The sequence below is a fragment of the Lissotriton helveticus genome, chromosome 6 (assembly GCF_964261635.1).
Source record: "Lissotriton helveticus chromosome 6, aLisHel1.1, whole genome shotgun sequence".
NCBI classification, from domain to species: Eukaryota; Metazoa; Chordata; class Amphibia; order Caudata; family Salamandridae; genus Lissotriton; species Lissotriton helveticus.
In genome coordinates, this window is record NC_136067.1 from 580,108,546 (window position 1) to 580,129,240 (window position 20,695).

General features: G+C 43.6%; 1 protein-coding gene across 2 annotated transcripts in view; it reads left to right on the forward strand.

The window, feature by feature from the left end:
• The window catches only part of COL19A1 (collagen type XIX alpha 1 chain), a 2,464,374-nt gene that overhangs the window by 2,042,217 nt on the left and 401,462 nt on the right, over positions 1–20,695 (forward strand). For both annotated transcript variants that reach the window (XM_078648013.1, XM_078648014.1), the window contains 2 exons: positions 630–683; positions 956–1,009. In XM_078648013.1, the coding sequence (XP_078504139.1) occupies positions 630–683; positions 956–1,009 (108 nt within the window). The remainder of the gene's footprint in view (positions 1–629; positions 684–955; positions 1,010–20,695) is intronic.

Genomic DNA, 20,695 nt, shown 5'->3' on the forward strand with positions numbered 1-20,695 from the left:
AATCTACATGTTATTACCCAGGAATTTGTCATAGGTGCTTGTTATCTGACCCGATAACTAATGAACCCCGTGGTATTGTTATTTACCAGGTACGTTAAATAGCTCCTATACTTGTCATCAGGCCCTAAGGGCCTAATTATGAGTGGCTTGTTCAATTCCGTCCTGGTGCTTAAACCCCTGTTTATGCACAGGACGGAATTACGAGTTTGGTTTTATTTAATGCATACGATAATTATCGAATGAGTTAAATAACCCAACATTAATTCAATTTTGGCAGGTCAAGTCTGCCGAAATCTAACAAGGGAAAATATACGGTATTTACGGTACCATGCGGATTTTGGTGTGTTAAACATAAAAATCTGCATGTTATTTCCCGTAAACTCATAATACGTGTTATTTATCACACCTGATAAATAACTTACCCCGAGGTATCGGTATTTATCAAGGGGATAATTAACATTTGAACTCGTAATCAGGTCCTACAGTGTATGCTGAGAGTGATACATGAGAAATCACTGTTAAATATTTGTTAAACTCGCCCTATGCAGTGAAATGTAAAGTAATCAGAAGATATGTATGCTCTGCCTTCCCACTAACCAGCTGCTTCCCTTGTTATTCTTATCTCTCAGGGTGATCTTGGGCCTCGAGGCCCTCCTGGAATCCCGGGAAGAGAAGGTCCAAAGGTAAGTTCAAAGATGGAATAGTGTTTGAGGAATTAGAAATGCAACTATGTATTTTGCATTGAAAGAAAAACATCTTTAACAAGCGTGGGCTGTTAATGGGAGTCAGACTGTGGATAGCATTGTGTCTCCAAGGAAGCCCTCCCTGCCTGTTATGCATCTTTCTGTGGACACATATGAACGCATGCCTGCCGCATATTAGAATGCAGCGCCTGCTCCGAAGCTTGTGCGTTGATATGAAATACAATGATTGCTAAACTCTCATATCTTACCAGGGCATCAAAGGTGAGCGTGGATTTCCTGGCCTCTCCGGAGAGAAAGGCGATGAGGTAAAGTTATTCTGAATGCTTTCATATAATGCAAATCCAACTACTCTTATGCAAGCAATTTTAGAAAGTCTATAGCGAGGATTAGGCCTGGGAATTCTGCATTCGGCTTCTAAAGCCGCTCACAGCAATGCAGGCATCTGAGGGCCCAGAGTTTGTTTTATAGCAGACTGCACGGGGAGCATGCAGGGTGATTAGTTGTATGAGAAAATCGACACAGGCATTGCTAGAGATGAACGTGCGTCCATAGAGTCTTCAATGATTCATCTCGCATTAACATGAAACAGTATCCTCTGGATGCTTTTGCACGGAGCTGCCTGCACGAATGTCAGGCTGAATACAACGTTATGGCCCTTCCTGTCTTTTGGAAGTTTGCATACAGCGGCAAACAGCAGACAGGCAGACCTTGGGAAGCAACAACACCCTTCTGTGAGTTTATAGAGCCACTTCCCTGTCTACATTTGAATTTCACTTACAAATGTATCCACTTAAGAGAGGTGATCTTGCTCCCCTAAATCATTTCACAATGCGATCAATTAAATTACACTCAAGGGAAGGGGGTTGGACATTCTAAGGAAGGGTTCTGACTAAAGTTTGAGAACACCTAATAACACAATAGTTTGTTGGTATTCTCAAACTCCTCTTCTGTCTGGGAACACTTCTCCTTTACCCTTACAGGAAGGCTGGGCCTGACATTTACTACTTCGAAGGACCGGCTACGTAATAACTAGGATGGGAGAATAGACATTCCTGGAAGCTGCCAAATAGAACATTTGTGATTGAAAAGATTTCTGGAGGTCATTTCCTATTCGGAACACAGGTCTCCCAGCCTTCTGGAGCCAGACACTGTAGGACGCCTGGACCATGTGAAGGCTTGGGTTGGGGGACTTAATTGCAGAGGGCTGAATTTAGAGGGCCAGAGGTTGTGGTGAGGAATATAAGGGAGGCCCAAAAAGAAAATTTATGGAAAAATCTGGGAAATGTATTTAGCCTCATGCAGTCTTATCTCGCTACAGCTTCTAAGCTTTCAAGAAGTTTCTAAGTCTGAAGGCTAAAACCTTAAACTGGGCCAAACACCAACTTTTACATAGCTGTGGTCACTTGTAGTTTTGACACCAAAGGTCCCATGTTGTCCTCAAGTTGATCAAAGGCCCTTTAACATTTTTTCTCTATTATTTTTATTTCCATACATGATAATACTGGGCACCTTTGTGTAATGTGTCCCTATGTGGCGTTTTTGTGTTTTTTCTGTTTGTCCCTGTATCAAATTTTCTTCATTATTGTGATATTCTTCTTCATAGATTTTAGATTTTTAACTAAAAGCTTTTAAATTGGACTTTTTAAGTTATTTTTCTTAATTCATTTTTGCTTTGGCTTTGTATTACACATGTGCCACATGCATTTACACGAAGGAAGGTCTTTCTGTTTGCGGGAAGCTATCAAGTATGAGCCAGCTATTTGTTGCAGAAACCAGTTTCTAATTCCCACAATGAAATTAGCCTTTCTTCTGTCATATGCCTTTCGAAGTTATGAATTGGAAAGATGCACCTCAACGATTGGTGTGGTGTAGGGAAAATGTATTTACGTCGAGATGGGGAAAATCCCCCATTCACTAAGACAATAGTGATTCACCATGAAAAACTTCATGCTATATACAATTAAATATTCAGAATCCCTGCTACGTTGCCGCAAACTGGTGTTCACAACAGAAATCTGCAACTGTCGCATTTTCTAGGTGTAGTTCTGGAAAGCTTTGTGAATTCCTGAAAGTTGTAAATCTGGACTCTGTTAAGGTTGTGCACCTACTGAGGCAGATATGCAGGTTTCTTTGTAAAGTAGCCAGTGAGCTCTGCACATTTTAGTGCTCAGGTCTTTGTGTGCAATCATCAATGTGTACTTGCACTAAATCTGCTGGTAGAAATTGACCATTTGGTAAGACGCATGGGAAATCACAAATTTGCTTCTGCTAGCTTAGTGGTTTTGACACACAGAATTAAGAAACTTTGATCTGGGGCACAAGACAAATTAAAAAAGGTAGGCCCTGATCATGCGAGTTTTAGTATTTTTAGTTTAGGCTTAGGGACCATGGCTGGTGGACGAACATGATGAGCAATGTCTATTTTAAAATGACATCAGGAAGCGTCTTTTGGTATTGGAACCAAAAATATCTATATCATTTTGCAGAAGCCGTGGTGATCCATTAAAGCTGGTAAAGTTAAGGTTTTCAAGCACCATTTTTGGTAAAGCACACAAAATACACTACAATTGGATTGTTTTTTTTAAACTGGTATATGGTAGATGAATGTCATGAATATGAAATAGATTCATGCCATATTTATTAGAAGTAGCATGATGCAGCACATAACACTGTACTGTGCATGTAAGGAAACACCACCTCGTAATGAATTGAAAATGAAAAGCACCGATACCCTAAACACAACCCTAGCACAGGTTCAAGTTCTTGCTGGGCTCAAGCCTCTGAAAAACCAGTTGCACATTGGATCTCACCTGTTGCAGGCAGAGAGGGTCAACACAGGGTGAGAGCTTGAGCTCCGGATGCCCAGACCAGGTTGTCTTAGACTTAGATGAACAGAGTGCCTGAGCCACATCTTTTACACCGTATAAAGAGCTTCTCCTCAATCCATGATGACTCTCACAATCCAGAGGATCTGGGGGATTAAGAGAAGGGTACCTAGTAGCTCTCAAGCCAACTTTCCTTTTCCGAAAAAAAGTAAGTGTGTTAACAGTCGTGTCCACCTCAGCTCTGGAGCACGCAAATGACCACACCTCACATGGAGCTCTGTAACATGTTGCTATTCTTTGCATTCAACCCGTTTACTGAACTCACTACATCATAAACTTTATTAACCGCACCCGGACACACCCAGATGCCTCCCAACTGATTATGGAACTTTGTTAGGAGTCCGGCAAGGACCTTAGGGGTCCTAGTGTACATGGTTACACAACACTACATCTCACCCTTTGTTAAATAACAAGTACAGACTACATATATACATTACAGTTACTTAATGAATCATCAAGGTGCTCACACCAATCTTCCAGATTGAGTCATATAAAGTGAAGGAGTTGCACAATCGGACTCAGATGCTGTACTTGGGCACTCAGCTGGGTTTGTCTCACCTGTGATGACCGGAGCCATCGAACGTCGAGGCAGATGCTTGATGGACTTTCCAGGGCATTGAGCGATCACCATATGGCCTTTACTTGTCATGACTCTCAATGGATTAGCATTAATGAAGCATCAGTCTTGCTTTTCTGTTTTTCTTTGACTAGGACCCAGTCTCCTTCTTCAAAAACAGTGCCGCACCTGTATTTATCAGCATAGGCCTTCATCGCACCTTTGCGAGAAGTGTCCATGACACGATTCTCATCAGTATTTATTACTCAGATTGTGGTCCATTGTGATAGCTTTGTCCCAATGGTTTTCTCAAAGAGCAAGGTGGCAGGGCTTTCACCTGTTTTAGAATGGGGAGTTGATTGATAGGCATGGAGGGCTGAACATAAGGATGACCTGAGATTGATTCCTTCGAGTGCAGCGCTCTGAACCACTTTCTTCTGGGTTGACCATAAATCGTTCAACAATGCCATTGGCATGAGTCCAAAGTGATGTGCTTTTCTGATGCTTGATGTTCAAGCAACTAAGAAAGTCCTTAAACTCTCTGCTATTAAACGGTGGGCCTTTGTCAGATTTGAGAATGAATGGAACACCCCGCACTGCGAAAATATAATCCAGCCTCTCAATGACTTTATCATGGGTGGTTGATGATGAATCTTGCATTAAGGGAAAGCACGAGTGCTTATCAATAATTATCATGAAATGATGGCCATTGTTTAAGGATCCAAAGAAATCAACTGCAATTTTCTTTCATTCTTTCTCCATGTATGCGTTGCAATGACATACTTGAGTGGGATCATGTCTATCCTACATTTGAACGTCATTCTGCGGTCAAAATCACCATTGCACATCCATCTTCTTGACTGTCTCTCAATGATGACATTATAGAGCCTTGAGAGAATAAATTTGATGGTGATCGACTTTATTTAGCCTCTGCTTGTCTCAATTGATATTGCCGTTTGGCATTGTGGGTGTGGCTAGAATGCTTCTGGAACCTTCTGGCGTCCATTTTCTCTCCTCATTGTGAAGCACTTAATTTTTCTTTTGATTTGCAGACCATTGTGTAATGGTTTTCTTTCGTACAGCCTTTGCATATCTATTTAATGGTGGGACATTTACCTTCATGTGGAAACAAGAATTCACTTTGGAAACACAATTTCTTTTTCCTCAGAGACATCGTCTTCTAGGCCTCCACTTTGTGTTTCTGGTTACTTTTCATGATCAATGTTTAATCATTATTGCCTGTTCCAGCTTTCATATCAACAACCTGCCGATTTGTATGTTCCTCAGCGCTCACAGTCATTAGTACCTTTTCGTGACTGAGTGTATTTCCAGCTTGCGGCACCAGAACAAATTGGAGAGGCAACTATTGATGACTCTGATACGCATGTCTTCCCTCATCATTGAATTCACTGAACTTATAGTGCGTGATGAGGGTATGAGGTCTTTAAAAAAACTCATCCATCATTTTACCAACTTGATGTCTTGCTTGGTTGAAAATGTACCTTTCATAATTTAAATTTGGCATTGGCTTCAATCAATCAATGAGGGAGTTTTAAGCAGGCTACTCGTCTATGAGGGTCTCAAGGCACTGGGGGGGAGGGGGTCAGCAGTGTTGTTCAGCTGAAGAGCCAGGTCTTGAGAGTCTTCCTGAAGGTGTTCAGGGAGGGGGCATATCTGATGTCTGTCGGGAGCTCATTCCAGGGCTTGGCCATTATTTAGGAGAAGGATCTCCCTACTGCTTTGGTTCTGTGGATGAAAGGGGTTTCGGCGAGGACTAGGGTGGCTGATCCGATGTTTCTTTTGAGTACATGGAGGGTGACTCAGTCATTGAGGTATTTGGGCCCAGAGTTGTGTAGGCATTTGTAGGCGTGGGTGAGGATCTTGAAGGTGACTCTTTTCTCCATGGGGAGCCAGTGGAGGTTCCGTAGCTGTTGGCTGATGTGCTCGTTTGGAGGAATGCCAAGGATGAGTTTAGTGGCGGTGTTCTGCATCATCTGGAGTTTGTGGAGTTGGGGCTTGTTTATGCCGGTGTAGAGCATGTTTCCATAGTCCAGTATGCTGGTAATGAGTGCATGGGTGACTGTCATCCTTGACTCGGGGGGATCCATTTGAACGTCTTACAGTGGATGTGGAGGGTGTTGAAGCAGCTGGAGGTGACGTTGTTGACCTGTCTGTTCATGGAGAGGGATGAGTTGAGTATGATGCCGAGATTGCTGGCATAGTCCGTGGGGGTCAGTGGGCTGCTGAGGGTGGTGGGCCACCGGGTGTTGTCCTATGCTGAGGGGGTAGTTCAGAGGACGAGGATTTCTGTCTTCTCGGAGTTGAGCTTTAGGCAGCTGTTGGTCATCCAGGCTACAACTTCCTGCATTCCATTCTGGAAGATGAGTTTGGCCGTGGTGGGGTCCTTGGTTAGGGAGAGGATGAGCTGGGTGTTGTTGGCGTAGTATACAATGCTGAGGCCATGCTGTCGGGCGATGGTGGCGAGGGGGGCCATGTAGATGTTGAAGAGGGTCGGGCTGTAAGATGACCCATGTGGGACTCTGCAGGTGATTTCCGTGGGATCAGAGAGGAATGGCAGCAGTCTGATCCTTTGGCTTCACCCGTGAGGAATGACTGATCGAGTCGAGGGCTGTTCCTTTTATGCCGGCGTCGTGTAGTCTGGTTTCGAGTGTGGGATGGGAGACGTGTCAAAAGCCATTGATAGGTCAAGTAGAATCAGGGCTGCAGTGGGGCTTTGGTCAAGGAGGGTGCGGATGTCGTCTGTGGTGTCAAGTAGGGCGGTCTCGGTGCTGTGGTAGCTTTGGAATCCAGATTCAGACAGGTTGAGGACAGAGTTGTATTTGATGAAAGTCACCAGCTCCGCATTGACTGTTTTCTCCGTGACTTTAGCTGCAAAGGGAAGGAGCGAGATGGGCCGGTAGTTCTTGAGGTACGTGGGATCGGCTGACGGCTTATTGAGCAGGGGTATGACTATGCGCAGTTCCTGTTGTTTGGGAAGATGCCTGTTTCAAAGGAAGTGTTACTGGTACGTTGAAGTTCGGGTGCGATGGTGGCTCTGTGGTAGATGTGAGGTGGGAAGGGGTTGTGGGGCCCTTGAATTAATGCTTTTTATGGTTGAGGTGGACTCTTCGGCCTTGATCGGAGTCCAGGAGTAGATGGTGGGCTGGCTTGCATGGCTGGGGGCGGGTCGGCTGTGGAGTCAGCATGTGGTCTACGAAGTTGTCGTAGAGGTTTTTTCTCTTCAGGTGAAAGCAAGATCCAAACTTATTGCAGAGGTCTTGGGACGGGGTGATGTCCATAGCTTCGCTGCGGGCATTGGTGAATTCCTGGATGACACTGAAAAATTCCTTGGAGTTGCTGGAGTTGGCAACTTGGCTTCCAACGTTTCTTTGATTTGACAGTACGATCGCTCATCAGCTTGTGACTGCAGCAAGACTATTCCCAATGTATATATATACATATAATTTATCCCTCGGCACGTTCATTAGCACGCTTGCCAGTAAACCAGCCCAACCTTCCCCTCCTGTCCTGAAGAAGACCCGATTGTAAGGGAAAACACTCTACGCCTATTAGGGTCGAAACGTAGACTACCTACCCCCTCGACACCAGCTTCTACCCCTAGAAAGATTGATACTGCTTGTCCTTGAAGCTTGGTTATATGAATCATTTGACCTATTGTGGCATGTTTTTTTGGCTCCCATGGGAAGCCATTATAGTAATGTATTCTTAAATAATGTACCTTTGCCTTGCACTGAAGCAAAAATTCTTCCTTTTCATCCTACACAAATCCCTTCACCGCACACCCATCCTCCCCTTTTCCCTTTCCTCTCTTGGGCGCAACTTTGTATTGATGAAAATTTTTATATGCAATGTATACCTAATAATAAGGCTGAGTACTATGTGAATAAACAACATTGTACTCTTGTAATTGTTTTTTATTCTTCTTATACAAAGTTCGTATTGATTTTTTCTCCCAGTCTGGGACCCCTCTCTTTATATCACAGAAATATCTACAGCAATAATATCGTGGTCAAGATTAGCGACTTTAAGGCAAGACATATCAATTTTAAAAATATCCTTTGCAAAAATATTGTTGTTTAAAATATTGATTTTTTTATCAGTGTTATGTATATTAGCATATATTTTAAATGTATGTGATGTATTTTTTGTATAAGTATTGTTTATGTTTTTTAATGTGCTACATTTGTAGTAGTTATTTATTTTATTTTAATTTCATTTTCAGTTTTTTAGTTCTGTAGTGGGTTGTGGGTTTATAGGGGAATAGAGTGGGAAGTAATTTAACTATAATACATTATTGAATATATATTTATTAATATTTATTTAGTTGACATTTTATAATGTTAATTCTGTTTTACATTTTTGGGGTACATTTTAGGTGTGGGTTGTGGTGTTTATGATTAGTTGATAATACTAATTAATTAATTGATAATTAGTGTAATTGTTGAATTTTTTGGGTGCGTGGGTTTTGGGTTTATTGGGGTGTAGGGTGGGGAGTACATTAATTTTACTTACTTTATGATTAGTTGTTATATACTATGAGTTATTTAATAGATTTTTTAATTGTTTAAATTATTCATTTTACAGTTTAATTTTAGATGTGGGTTGTGGGGACTATAGTTGTAAAGGGAGGGAAGTTAATTAAATTGTATGTGTTTTAATTTATTTTTTAGTTAATAATATTTGTTTAATTGATAATTAATGTTAATTATACAAATGCATTTTTTTTGATGTGGGAGTTGTGTGGTGTTATAGGATAGGAGCTAAATAGTCTACATTTATGTAATAATTAATTTTTTGTTAATAAATAATTTCTAAATCGTTTTTTTATGTGTTTGAAAATTATTTTCTATTACATTCAATATAATATTTGTAGGTATTTCTGATATGTATTTACCATTATAAAATGTTTTATTTAATTTTAATAAATATATATAGATATATATATATATTTTTAACCATTTTTTAATTGTTTTATTTACTTAAAAAAATATTTTTATTTTGTTAGATTTTAATTTTGAACTGAATGTCGTGAGTATAGTAAATTTTACCCTTCCGTAATTCAACACTTCCCCTATTGATGCACTGACTAAAGTGGGAATAGTACATTTTATCCCTCCGCTGTCCAACACTTTCTCTACTGTTGCACTCACTGGAGTTGGAATAGTAAATTTCATCCCTCCGCTATCTAACACTTTCCCTACTATTGCACTCACTGGAGTGGGAATAGTTGTTTTTACTCCTCTGCTATCCAACACTTACTTTCCCTACTGTTGCACTCATTGAAATAGTAATTTTTACCCCTGCGCTATCCAACACCTTCCCTTCTGTTGCACTCTTTGGAGTGGGGACGATAATTTTTACGCCTCCACTATCCAACACTTTCCCTATTGTTGCACTGAGTGGAGTGGGAAATGTAAGTTTAAAGGTTTTTAAATAGTTTAATGTTTTAATTCATAATAGAATGTTTTTTTTAATAGATTTTATGTTATTGGAATATGTATATATATATATATATATATATATATATATATATATATATATATATATATTCACTGAAAAAACCATAGGTTATAGACCATATATAGTTAGGAATTAGCATTTAAAAAACCTTATTTTACTCACACAAAACCATTGAAATTCCATATATAGTTAGTTGCACTAACTATATATTGCGCACCCGCAATCCACTGCTGATCATGTCACATATTACATCATTCATGACATGGTCAGTGACATCACTGATGACATCACTGATGACATCTCAAATGACATCACTGATGACATCACTGATGACATCATCCAGTGACTGTGTGTTTCTGTAAAGTTTAAATATGTTTTAGATATTGAAGAATGAGTAGATGTATAACTGTCTGGACGAAGGATTTAGTAGGTGCATGACTGAATGTATGAGTGAGTGATTAAATGTGTCTCACTGAGTGCATGGGTTAGTGACTAAACTGTCTTAATTTGTGCATCATTATGTCTGTTGTTCTGTAAACTACTGCATGTGTTGATCAGTAGCTATATGATTAACTATATGGGTTATTGATTGATTGTCCAAGTATTTGTATGGGAGACTGAGTGTGTGTGTGGCTGGCTGGGAGGTGTGTGACTCTGTGCAGATCAATGTGTACTTGTATCAATGATTGTATAAGAAAGTAAGTATGTGTTACTATATGTTTGAAAATGTAAGGTGCTCTATGTTTAACTGTATAGACAAGAAAATGGAAGTGTGATTGATTCTTTACAGGACTGAGTAGGTGTGTGAGTAACTCCATGGATGAGTGGCAGAGTGTGAGTGTCTGTATAGGTGTATGAGTGCATATGATAGTGTTGTAAAGATGAGTGATTGTATGTATGAATGATTGTATGGGTGAATGAGTGAATGTGTGTGTAGACGTAGGAATCAGTGAGTACGTATGTAGTAACTAGTATTGGTGTGTCAATGGTTTCAAAAATTATACTCTGTATTTAACACTGGGTGAAACAGAGGTTATATTAAAATGTGAGGAGATGCATTGTATTGTCACATGAATGATATCATCAGTGATGTGGTCATTGATGTCAAATGAGATGTCATCAGTGATGTCATCAGTGATGTCATTTGAGATGTCATCAGTGATGTCATCAGTGATGTCACTGACCATGTCATGAATGATGTAATATGTGACATGATCAGCAGTGGATTGCGGGTGCGCAATATATAGTTAGTGCAACTAACTATATATGGAATTTCAATGGTTTTGTGTGAGTAAAATAAGGTTTTTTAAATGCTAATTCCTAACTATATATGGTCTATAACCTATGGTTTTTTCAGTGAATTTTCAAGGTTTTGTAAATGCTAATTCCTAACTATATATGGTCTGTAACCTATGGTTTTTTCAGTGAATTTCAATGGTTTTTTAATAGCAAATATCATAAGCTGTCGAATGTCAAGTACGTGGTAAGTGAAAACATTTTCGTGTTTATGCACACTGATCTGCTTTGAATGGTGCCCCCCCGCTCATTTCTATTAGGAGTACTCTCTCTTTGCAGATAGTGAAAGGTAGTTAACGCAGGCCTTTGCCCCCGTTGTAATCCGTCGTGCCTGCTTCTCTCTCCATTTGATTGATTGTTATCCAAGTATTTACTGTTTTAGAATTAGTTCTCTTTGGTTCATTCTCTATTTACAAACAAACACAGAGTCGCAATACTCTGTTTAGTCTTTGCAGATAACGAAAAATCGTGTAAAAAAAAAGAAAAGGAATCGAGCAAAATCAGTAGGCCACTAATGGGATCTCTTTTTGACCTCGCTAAAATAGAAACATTAGGAACAACCCCTCATGACAAATACAAAACTAGTGAGATGAACTGAACTCCACACAATGATGGCTGCAAAACAGCTCGGCTCCGCCACCCACCCCGCCCAAAATAACGATAAAGAGCGGCTGCCATGATTGGTTGCGGAATGGCCACAACGGAGCTACGAAATGGTGCTGCTCTCATGCTAACCCCAGCTTCGGTCTGAAACATCCAGAAACACTGTAGACTACCAATTCGATCAGTTCCAGTAGCGCCCCAATGTAACCCGGTAGAGAAGAACTGGCCCTCCCCTCTTTGACTGATGGTTCTTGTTGCCTGTCCCTTCTGTTGTCATTTAACAGAACTATTTAGCCTGCTGAAAGGGGTTGTGTTTCGACCGCTGGTTGGTGGAGACATTTTGACTATATTCTGGACCTGCGTTGTCGCGTAATGCGTCATATGACGCGCCGCGTTAGCGCATCCGGAAGTCATCCGGGGCGCGCAGCGCGTAACGTAAGCATAACAAGTCATGTGACTTGTTAATAAAACTTTTCATTGGTTCATTTTACTTTTCTTATTCTAATGATGAAAGCCTTGGTCATATCACCTAAAAATTACGCTTTTAATTACTTCCGAACATTATTTTCTCTTAAATATATGTTATAATGTTCCAGGCTAATGTACTTTCCCGGAAATTTTACAACTGTCCTGCAAGTAAAATATATTCTTTTTTCGAGAAAAAGAGCGTTTCTTCGTCCCATGACGGAGCCGTTGAGCAAAAGAGGGTCGACCTGCTGTCTTAGTCGCCGATACGCCTGAATATGAGATTCTTATCGATCACTTTATGTTGCAGGAATAGAAAACACAACAGCCCTTGACCATTTATCTTTACTGCGTTCCTTCGTATTATACCTTTTACCCTTCATGTAATTGGTCTGCTTTATTTCACTTGCCTTTTAATGATTCTAAAACAGTGACTATTATTAAAAACTTTACCAATGTATACACTACTACCATGTTTTCTTTTAAAAACCTTTATTGTGAAAATTTCATTATACAAATACGAGCCTATAACCACGTGGGCCTGCCACGGAGCAAACTGTAATCGTATATGATGAATAGACATTTACACTGTAGAGGAACGTAACGGGCGGGCCATTAGGTTGCAAAAACTAAGGTGTCTAACAGTTACGGAATCGGTGGACGTACATTTTATAATTAAAATACGACAGGGCCAGTTACAATAAAATTATCTAGATATACATTTGCGGGCAAGTACCATGGGTGACGTTAATTCGAATTTTCAACAGTACAGTAATCAATAACACATCAGAACTTAATATCAATAGGGATGTCGAAATATTCAATCAATTCTCGTCCCCGCCCGCCATGTGCTTCAAAACTGCATACGTATCTCGTGATATCAAGGTTGTGCAACCAGTACACAACAAGGAGTTACGAGTCCCATTTATTCCGGCGCCATTTTGGGCGAGGACGGGCAGGTCCAGGATATAGTCAAAATGTCTCTACCAACCATCGACTATGATGATGTTCATATGCTGTATTTATTAGAGTAACACTCATCTGCCCACATGAAATTAATTTACCACAATCTAAACATGTCATTTTAATCTTTCCAAAGTTCTTCTAAATATTTGGGACCGTTTCCCTTGCCTCTGAAGCTCTCAGTGCCACTTCTTTAATGAATGTACTAGCAGGTCAGGGGTTCTCCTCCAAATCTCTCTTTTATGCAGCACTATAATTAATTGGTGCCACCTCTCCATATGACGATGCATGGTATAGTTACCACAACTATATTTTTTTTCGGTTCCTCTGGAGAGTTCATCGTGGCAGATGAAGCGTGTAACATACCGGGCATTTACCTTTTTTTGCATGTACAGGAAAGGAAAAAAAAATCGAGCGTCCGAGTTCTAAGGTGTCCCAGGGCCATTTTAGTGGACCAGGCCCAAATCCAAAGAACAGCCATCTCACAGGCTAATGGGGCGACCCACGCCGAGTTTCAGCATTGTAGGATGACCACACAAGTACAGCAACTTGCTAGACATCACCTCGGTGCCATCCGGATCTCGGCGCCCCACTGCAGATGAAGTGCCTCTCAACTATGAAACCACCACGGTGACATCCGGATCTTGGCGCGTTGTGCTGCCTTCGGCCTATTCGCACATCGGTCCGCTACTGACGCCATCTCACAGGCTAATGGGGTGACCCACGCCGAGTTTCAGCATTGTAGGATGACCACACCAACTTGCTAGACATCACCTCGGTGCCATCCGAATCTTGGCATCTCAACGCCTAGTGGTATCTTCCATACAGAAAATATTGTTACGCTGCCTTTGGCCCCATTCGCACATCAGTCCGCAACTTAGACATCACCTCGATGCCATCCGGATCTTGGCATCTCAGCGCCTTGTGGTGTCAGTCAGAAAATATTGTTGCGCTGCCTTTGGCCCCATTCGCACATCAGTCCGCTACTGACACCATCTCACAGGCCAATAGGGCGCCCCACGCCGACTTTTACCATTGTACGATGGCCACACCAGTGGCACAACTTGCTAGACATCACCTCGGTGCCATCCGAATCTTGGCATCTCAACGCCTAGTGGTATCTTCCATACAGAAAATCTTGTTACGCTACCTTTGGCCCCATTCGCACATCGGTCCGCAACTTAGACATCACCTCGGTGCCATCCGGATCTTGGCATCTCAGCGCCTTGTGGTGTATTCTCTTCAGAAAATATTGTTGAGCTGCCTTTGGCCCCATTCGCACATCGGTCCGCAACTTACACATCACCTCGGTGCCATCCGGATCTTGGCATCTCAGCGCCTTGTGGTGTCTTCTACTCCGAAAATATAGTAGAAAATATTGTTGCGCTGCCTTTGGCCCCATTCACACATCAGTCCGCTACTGACACCATCTCACAGGCCAACAGGGCGCCCCACGCCGACTTTTACCATTGTACGATGGCCACACCAGTGCCACAACTTGCTAGACACCACCTCGGTGCCATCCGGATCTTGGCATCTCAGCGCCTTGTGGTGTCTTCAAATCAGAAAATATTGTTGCGCTGCCTTTGGCCCCATTCGCACATCGGTCCGCTACTGACGCCATCTCACAGGCCAACGGGGCGCCCCACGCCGACTTTCAGCATTGTAGGATGGCCACACCAGTGCGGCAACTTACTAGACACCACCTCGGTGCCATCCGGATCTTGGCGCGTTGTGCTGCCTTCGGCCTATTCGCACATCGGTCCGCTACTGACGCAAACTCACAGGCCAACGGGGCGCCCCACGCCGACTTTCAGCATTGTAGGATGGCCACACCAGTGCGGCAACTTACTAGACACCACCTCGGTGCCATCCGGATCTTGGCGCGTTGTGCTGCCTTCGGCCTATTCGCACATCGGTCCGCTACTGACGCAAACTCACAGGCCAACGGGGCGCCCCACGCCGACTTTCAGCATTGTTGGATGGCCACACCAGTGCGGCAACTTACTAGACACCACCTCGGTGCCATCCGGATCTTGGCGCGTTGTGCTGCCTTCGGCCTATTCGCACATCGGTCCGCTACTGACGCAAACTCACAGGCCAACGGGGCGCCCCACGCCGACTTTCAGCATTGTTGGATAGCCACACCAGTGCGGCAACTTACTAGACACCACCTCGGTGCCATCCGGATCTTGGCGCGTTGTGCTGCCTTCGGCCTATTCGCACATCGGTCCGCTACTGACGCAAACTCACAGGCCAACGGGGCGCCCCACGCCGACTTTCAGCATTGTAGGATGGCCACACCAGTGCTGCAACTTGCTGGACACCACCTCGGTGCCATCCGGATCTTGGCGCGTTGTGTTGCCTTCGGCCTATTCGCACATCGGTCCGCTACTGACGCCGCCTCACGTGCCAACGTATTTTCTCCGCATTTTACACCCTATGCCGCATAACAGGTCATGTGACTTGTTTATAAAACTTTTCATTGGTTCATTTTACTTTTGGTTTCCTAATGATGGAAGGCATGATCATGTGACCTAAAAACAACACTTTTCATAGGATGAAAACTTTTTTTTTTCCCAAACGATGAAAGCCCCACCTTGTTTCTGGATGTTTCAGACTGAAGCTGGCGTCAGCATGAAAGCACCACCATCTCGTGGCTCCGTCGTGGTCATTCCGCGAGCAATCATGGCAGCCGCTCCCCACCAGAAGCCTGCAGGAGTCGGAGCCCCCAAAACTTTTGATGAATTCTCAAGGCGGAGGGGACGCTTTCGAGAATGGGGTCCAAGACCTAGCAGACAAGCGTCCGATTTCCAAGGTGTCCCAGGGCCATTTCAGTGGACCAGGCCCAAAAAGGAAACAGCCTGCCGCCATTTTGAGAGTCCTGTGGCAGCCGCCTATCGCTGCACCGCAAGAGTGGGCGCAACTCAGCTGAATTGCGGCTTTTGACACAGTGGACCAAAAACGGACGGAATGGCAACTGAAACGGTAAAGGGGCGCCCCACTACAACAGATGACACTCCACCTGGAGAGGCCCGTTCACGCCGCCTCCCCCGGGGCGCTCCACGCCGTTATTCGGAGCAGCATTGTAGGATACCAAAACCAGTGCGGCAACTTACTGGACATCACCTTGGTGCCATCGTTCTGCTGCCTTGGAACTATTCGCGCAACAGTTTGCTACTGATGACCCACCCCCCGCGACGCCCCATGCCGTTATTTGCTGGGTGGCAACTTACTAGACATCACTTTCGTGTCATCTAGATTTCGGCGCGTTCTGCTGCCTTGGAACTATTCGCACAACAGTTTGCTACTGATGACCCACCCCCCGCGACGCCCCACGCCGGAAATCTGGACGTTGTGCTGCGTTGGGACTATTCGCACAGCCGACCGCTACTTCGTTGTTTTTCCCTAAAAATGTTTATATGTTATTACTATTTTTGTTTTCTTGTATATATTTATAAATTATTAAAGTTTTATAATCTTACTACTTTGTCGGAGTGCTATATATTTTTAATGTGACACATAATTGTAAAAACTTTGATGTACAAACAGTCATCCCTGGAATCTTCCGCTTCAGGCTCGGTCCCCTCCCCAATCACAATACAGGATGGTTTTCAGATAATAGCAACGCTTCTGCTGTGACGGATCTCATCGAGTGTGGGCCTTGATCTACTATAACTCCTTTGAAGAGGGGTGATTCTTTACAGCTGTGGCCATAAACTACATCTGCAGGGCTAGCTGATACCCTAGGACCAGCCTGGACAATCGGACACAGAGGAAAAGGAGTGTCAGAGGGTGCGGTAGTGAATAGGGCGAAAGGGAGGTGTCGGGCGGGCACAGGGTGTGATTCTCAGGGAACAGCAGCGCAGATGGGGGAGGTTTATTACCCATGCATAAGACAGAGAGCGGGGGTGACCACTGCCTGGGGGAGATGCTTGCGAGGGTGGGGAGCCATGCTAAGGATCGACAGTGTGCACAGAGTGGGTCTGGTCAAGGCATCTAAAATGGCTGCCGTGCACGACAAAAGTGTGGCATTTGAAAAAAGACAAGGTGGCGCAGACAATGTTTTTCAACACTTCCTGATTTCCTTCGAATCGAACGTTAACAGACGTTGGGGCATATTACCAAAGTTAAGCGATATTTATCCCTAATGATGCTTAGCAACGATTTTTTTACCGTCAGAAATTATCGCAGATAAACCTTGCTATTATCAAGGTTTATCGGAAATACGATAAAAAACGACCGCAATGCATTAATATCGCTGAAAACTCAGCGATATTCATGCATTACCGAGCTAATGCTCTTAGCCATGTTATCCACCTCCCATTGGATAACATGGCTAAGAACTGCTCAGGGCAGGTGGTAGCTTTTGGAGATATTCGCCCTTATCTCGAATATTTCCAAAAGTTGATAATAGGAGATAGCGATGTTAGCGACTGTTTCCAGTCGCTAACATCTTGGCATGCCCACTTTGCATGTCATTAGTGATAAATATCACTCACATGCAAAGTGGGGCCCAAGATGGTCGCTATCTTCTACTAGCCGTCGCTAACTGGTGTTAGCAACAGCTAGGTAATACACATATAATTTTATCTCCGCGAAGCGGAGCGCTGTTACAGATATATATCTTGTTTCTGAACGTTAATTTCTCAAAATGCACTGAAGCACATATATTGAGACCTAGCAAAGGCACATCGGGCTACCAGTCCCTACAATTTTGCCAAGTTTCGTGCAAATCCATTCAGCTGTTCGATCCTACCGAGAGACAAGATGGCGGCCGCTACGGACTGTTTGGAATGTTTACAGACACCGGAGAGCCAATCAGCTTCGCTTCGCAAAGCTCCGTAACGCGAAAAGTACGCGAAGCGGTGCGCTGTTACAGATATATACCTTTTTTTGAACGTTAATTTCTCAAAATCCACTGGAGCACATATATTGAGATCTAGCAAAGGCACATCGGGCTACCAGTCCCTACAATTTTGCCAAGTTTCGTGCAAATCCATTCAGCTGTTCGATTATTATTATTTTTATTTTTTTTTGCCCCGCGGGGCCCTTTTAAAACCTCCACATCAAACCTAGGGGGTGAGCGACAATGTACTATGCCCCCTTATGGTCATTTGCCCCTTCGCTTTGGCCTCCTCTTGTCTCTCGATCCTACCGAGAGACAAGATGGCGGCCGCTACGGACTGTTTGGAATGTTGACAGACGCCGGAGAACCAATCAGCTTCGCTTCACAAAGCTCCGTTGCGCGAAAAGTACGCGTAGCGGAGCGCTGCCCAGTCCGCTGTTACAGATATATACCTTTTTTTGAACATTAATTTCTCAAAATCCACTGAAGCACATATATTGAGATCTAGCAAAGGCACATCGGGCTACCAGTCCCTACAATTTTGCCAAGTTTCGTGCAAATCCATTCAGCTGTTCGATTATTATTATGTTTATTTTTTTTTGCCCCGCGGGGCCCTTTTAAAACCTCCACATCAAACCTAGGGGGTGAGCGACAATGTACTATGCCCCCTTATGGTCATTTGCCCCTTCGCTTTGGCCTCCTCTTGTCTCTCGATCCTACCGAGAGACAAGATGGCGGCCGCTACGGACTGTTTGGAATGTTGACAGACGCCGGAGAACCAATCAGCTTCGCTTCACAAAGCTCCGTTGCGCGAAAAGTACGCGTAGCGGAGCGCTGCCCAGTCCTCTGCTACAGATATATATCTTTTTTTGAACATTAATTTCTCAAAATCCACTGAAGCACATATATTGAGACCTACAAAAGGCACATCGGGCTACCAGTCCCTACAATTTTGCCAAGTTTCGTGCAAATCCATTCAGCCGTTCGGGCTAAAAGTGAGGCCAACCGCCCTATGGAAATTAACATGGGAAAAACGCGTTTTGGGACCCCCCTTTTTTCTCGGCCCCCCCTTGACGAACCCCCCCAAAATTTTCAGGGGCTGCTCAGAAACAAAATGTGCCATTTTCCTGAAAATTTCAGCCAATTCCGTCCACAAACGCCAAAGTTATTAGACATAGAATTTTCAAAAAACCCATAGAGAAAAAATCCTAACTATATATACCTACTGGCGACCGCCAGTAGGTAATATATATATATATATATATATATATATATATATATATATATATATATATATATATATATATATATATATATATATATATATATATATATATCCATACTAATATTATAAAGAGAGAGCCCAAACCTTTGAGGTGGGTAATCTCAGTAACCACAGCACCAATCACAATACCCAATACAGCGTTGGAAAGGGCAGTTGCAGCAGATGGACATAGGCTATGCAGACGGCCACCATATATATATATTTTTTTTGCAGAGTTTTATATAACGCAAACTTGACCGGAACTGAATCAAGTATCAGAGCGCTTTACATAGCACCATTTACGTAACATGAGGACACACATTCATTTTTGTTAGGCACGGGGAGATTAAGTGATTTGCCCAGAATCACAGGCTGTTTGGCGTCGTTACCAAGACTCGAACCTAGATCCCCAGGTCCGAGGTCGAGCTCCTTAGCCGTTAGGCTAACTCTTCTATACATTTAAAAGGTAAAAGAACCGTGCCAGCAAAGTAGTCCCTTGTGGGCGTGTCTGCGTTGTGCTGTGGGCATGGGCTGGGGGCGTGACTAACACCGGGGGCGTGTGGTACGGCCATCACATCGTGGGATGTGGGCGTGTGCTGGGGGCGTGACAAACGCTGGGGGCGTGTGTCCGCCCTTCTTGCCATGTGAGTCGTACATACAAGCGCCAATTACATTGCTGTGCAGCATTAAGGGGCACGCTGGGGGCGTGAGAAACGCTGGGGGCGTGTGTCCGGCCTTCATGCCATGTGAACGCAACTGCGCCGCATCAAGGGGCACGCTGGGGACGTGAGAAACGCTGGGGGCGTGTGCTACGTTCCGCCCTTCATGCCATGTGGGTCGTACAATAATCAGAAGATCGTCTGCTGTGGCCGTGTGCTGGGGCGTGACAAACGCTTTCACCTGGAGGCCTGGTAAGTAACGTTACTGCAGCCTCTCCTGCGCGCTGTTACTGAACTCTCTCATTCAACGAAATTACACGCCCCTGCTTTCATCAACCAGGGCTCTAGCCGGGCTCAGGCGGCAGATCAGTACACTAATTACACGCGCCTGATAACATCAACCAGGGCTGCAGCTGGGCCTCAAGCGGGGGAACACGCGCCTGCTAACCTCAAAAAGGCCTGCATCTGGGCCTCAAGCGGGGGAACACGCAAATGTGCGTGTCTGCGGGGACAATTACTGCAGCCTCTCCTACTCGCTGTCACTCAACTCTCTCATTAAACGGATATACCCGCGGCTGATAACTCTCTCATTCAACTCCATTATACGCGCCTGCTAACATCAACCAGGGCTGTAGCCGGGCTCAGGCGGCGGATCACTACACCAATTACACGCGCCTGCTAAGATCAACCAGGGCTGCAGCTGGGCCTTCTCCGTCCCTATTCTAATGAAACAAAAAATGTTGTCTACCGCGAGATTTTAAAATAAATTGCCCTTGCCAAATACACACATTACACACATTCTATTTCATACCCGGACAACGTCGGGACGGGCTGCTAGTGTATATATATTTTTATTTGTTACATTTTTATATAATTTTAAAAGGATAAAATACATTTAAATTATTAGTTTAATAATTATTATACATGTGTTTAACTTTTTTTAATTAGGCCGATTTGTAATATTTGTTCA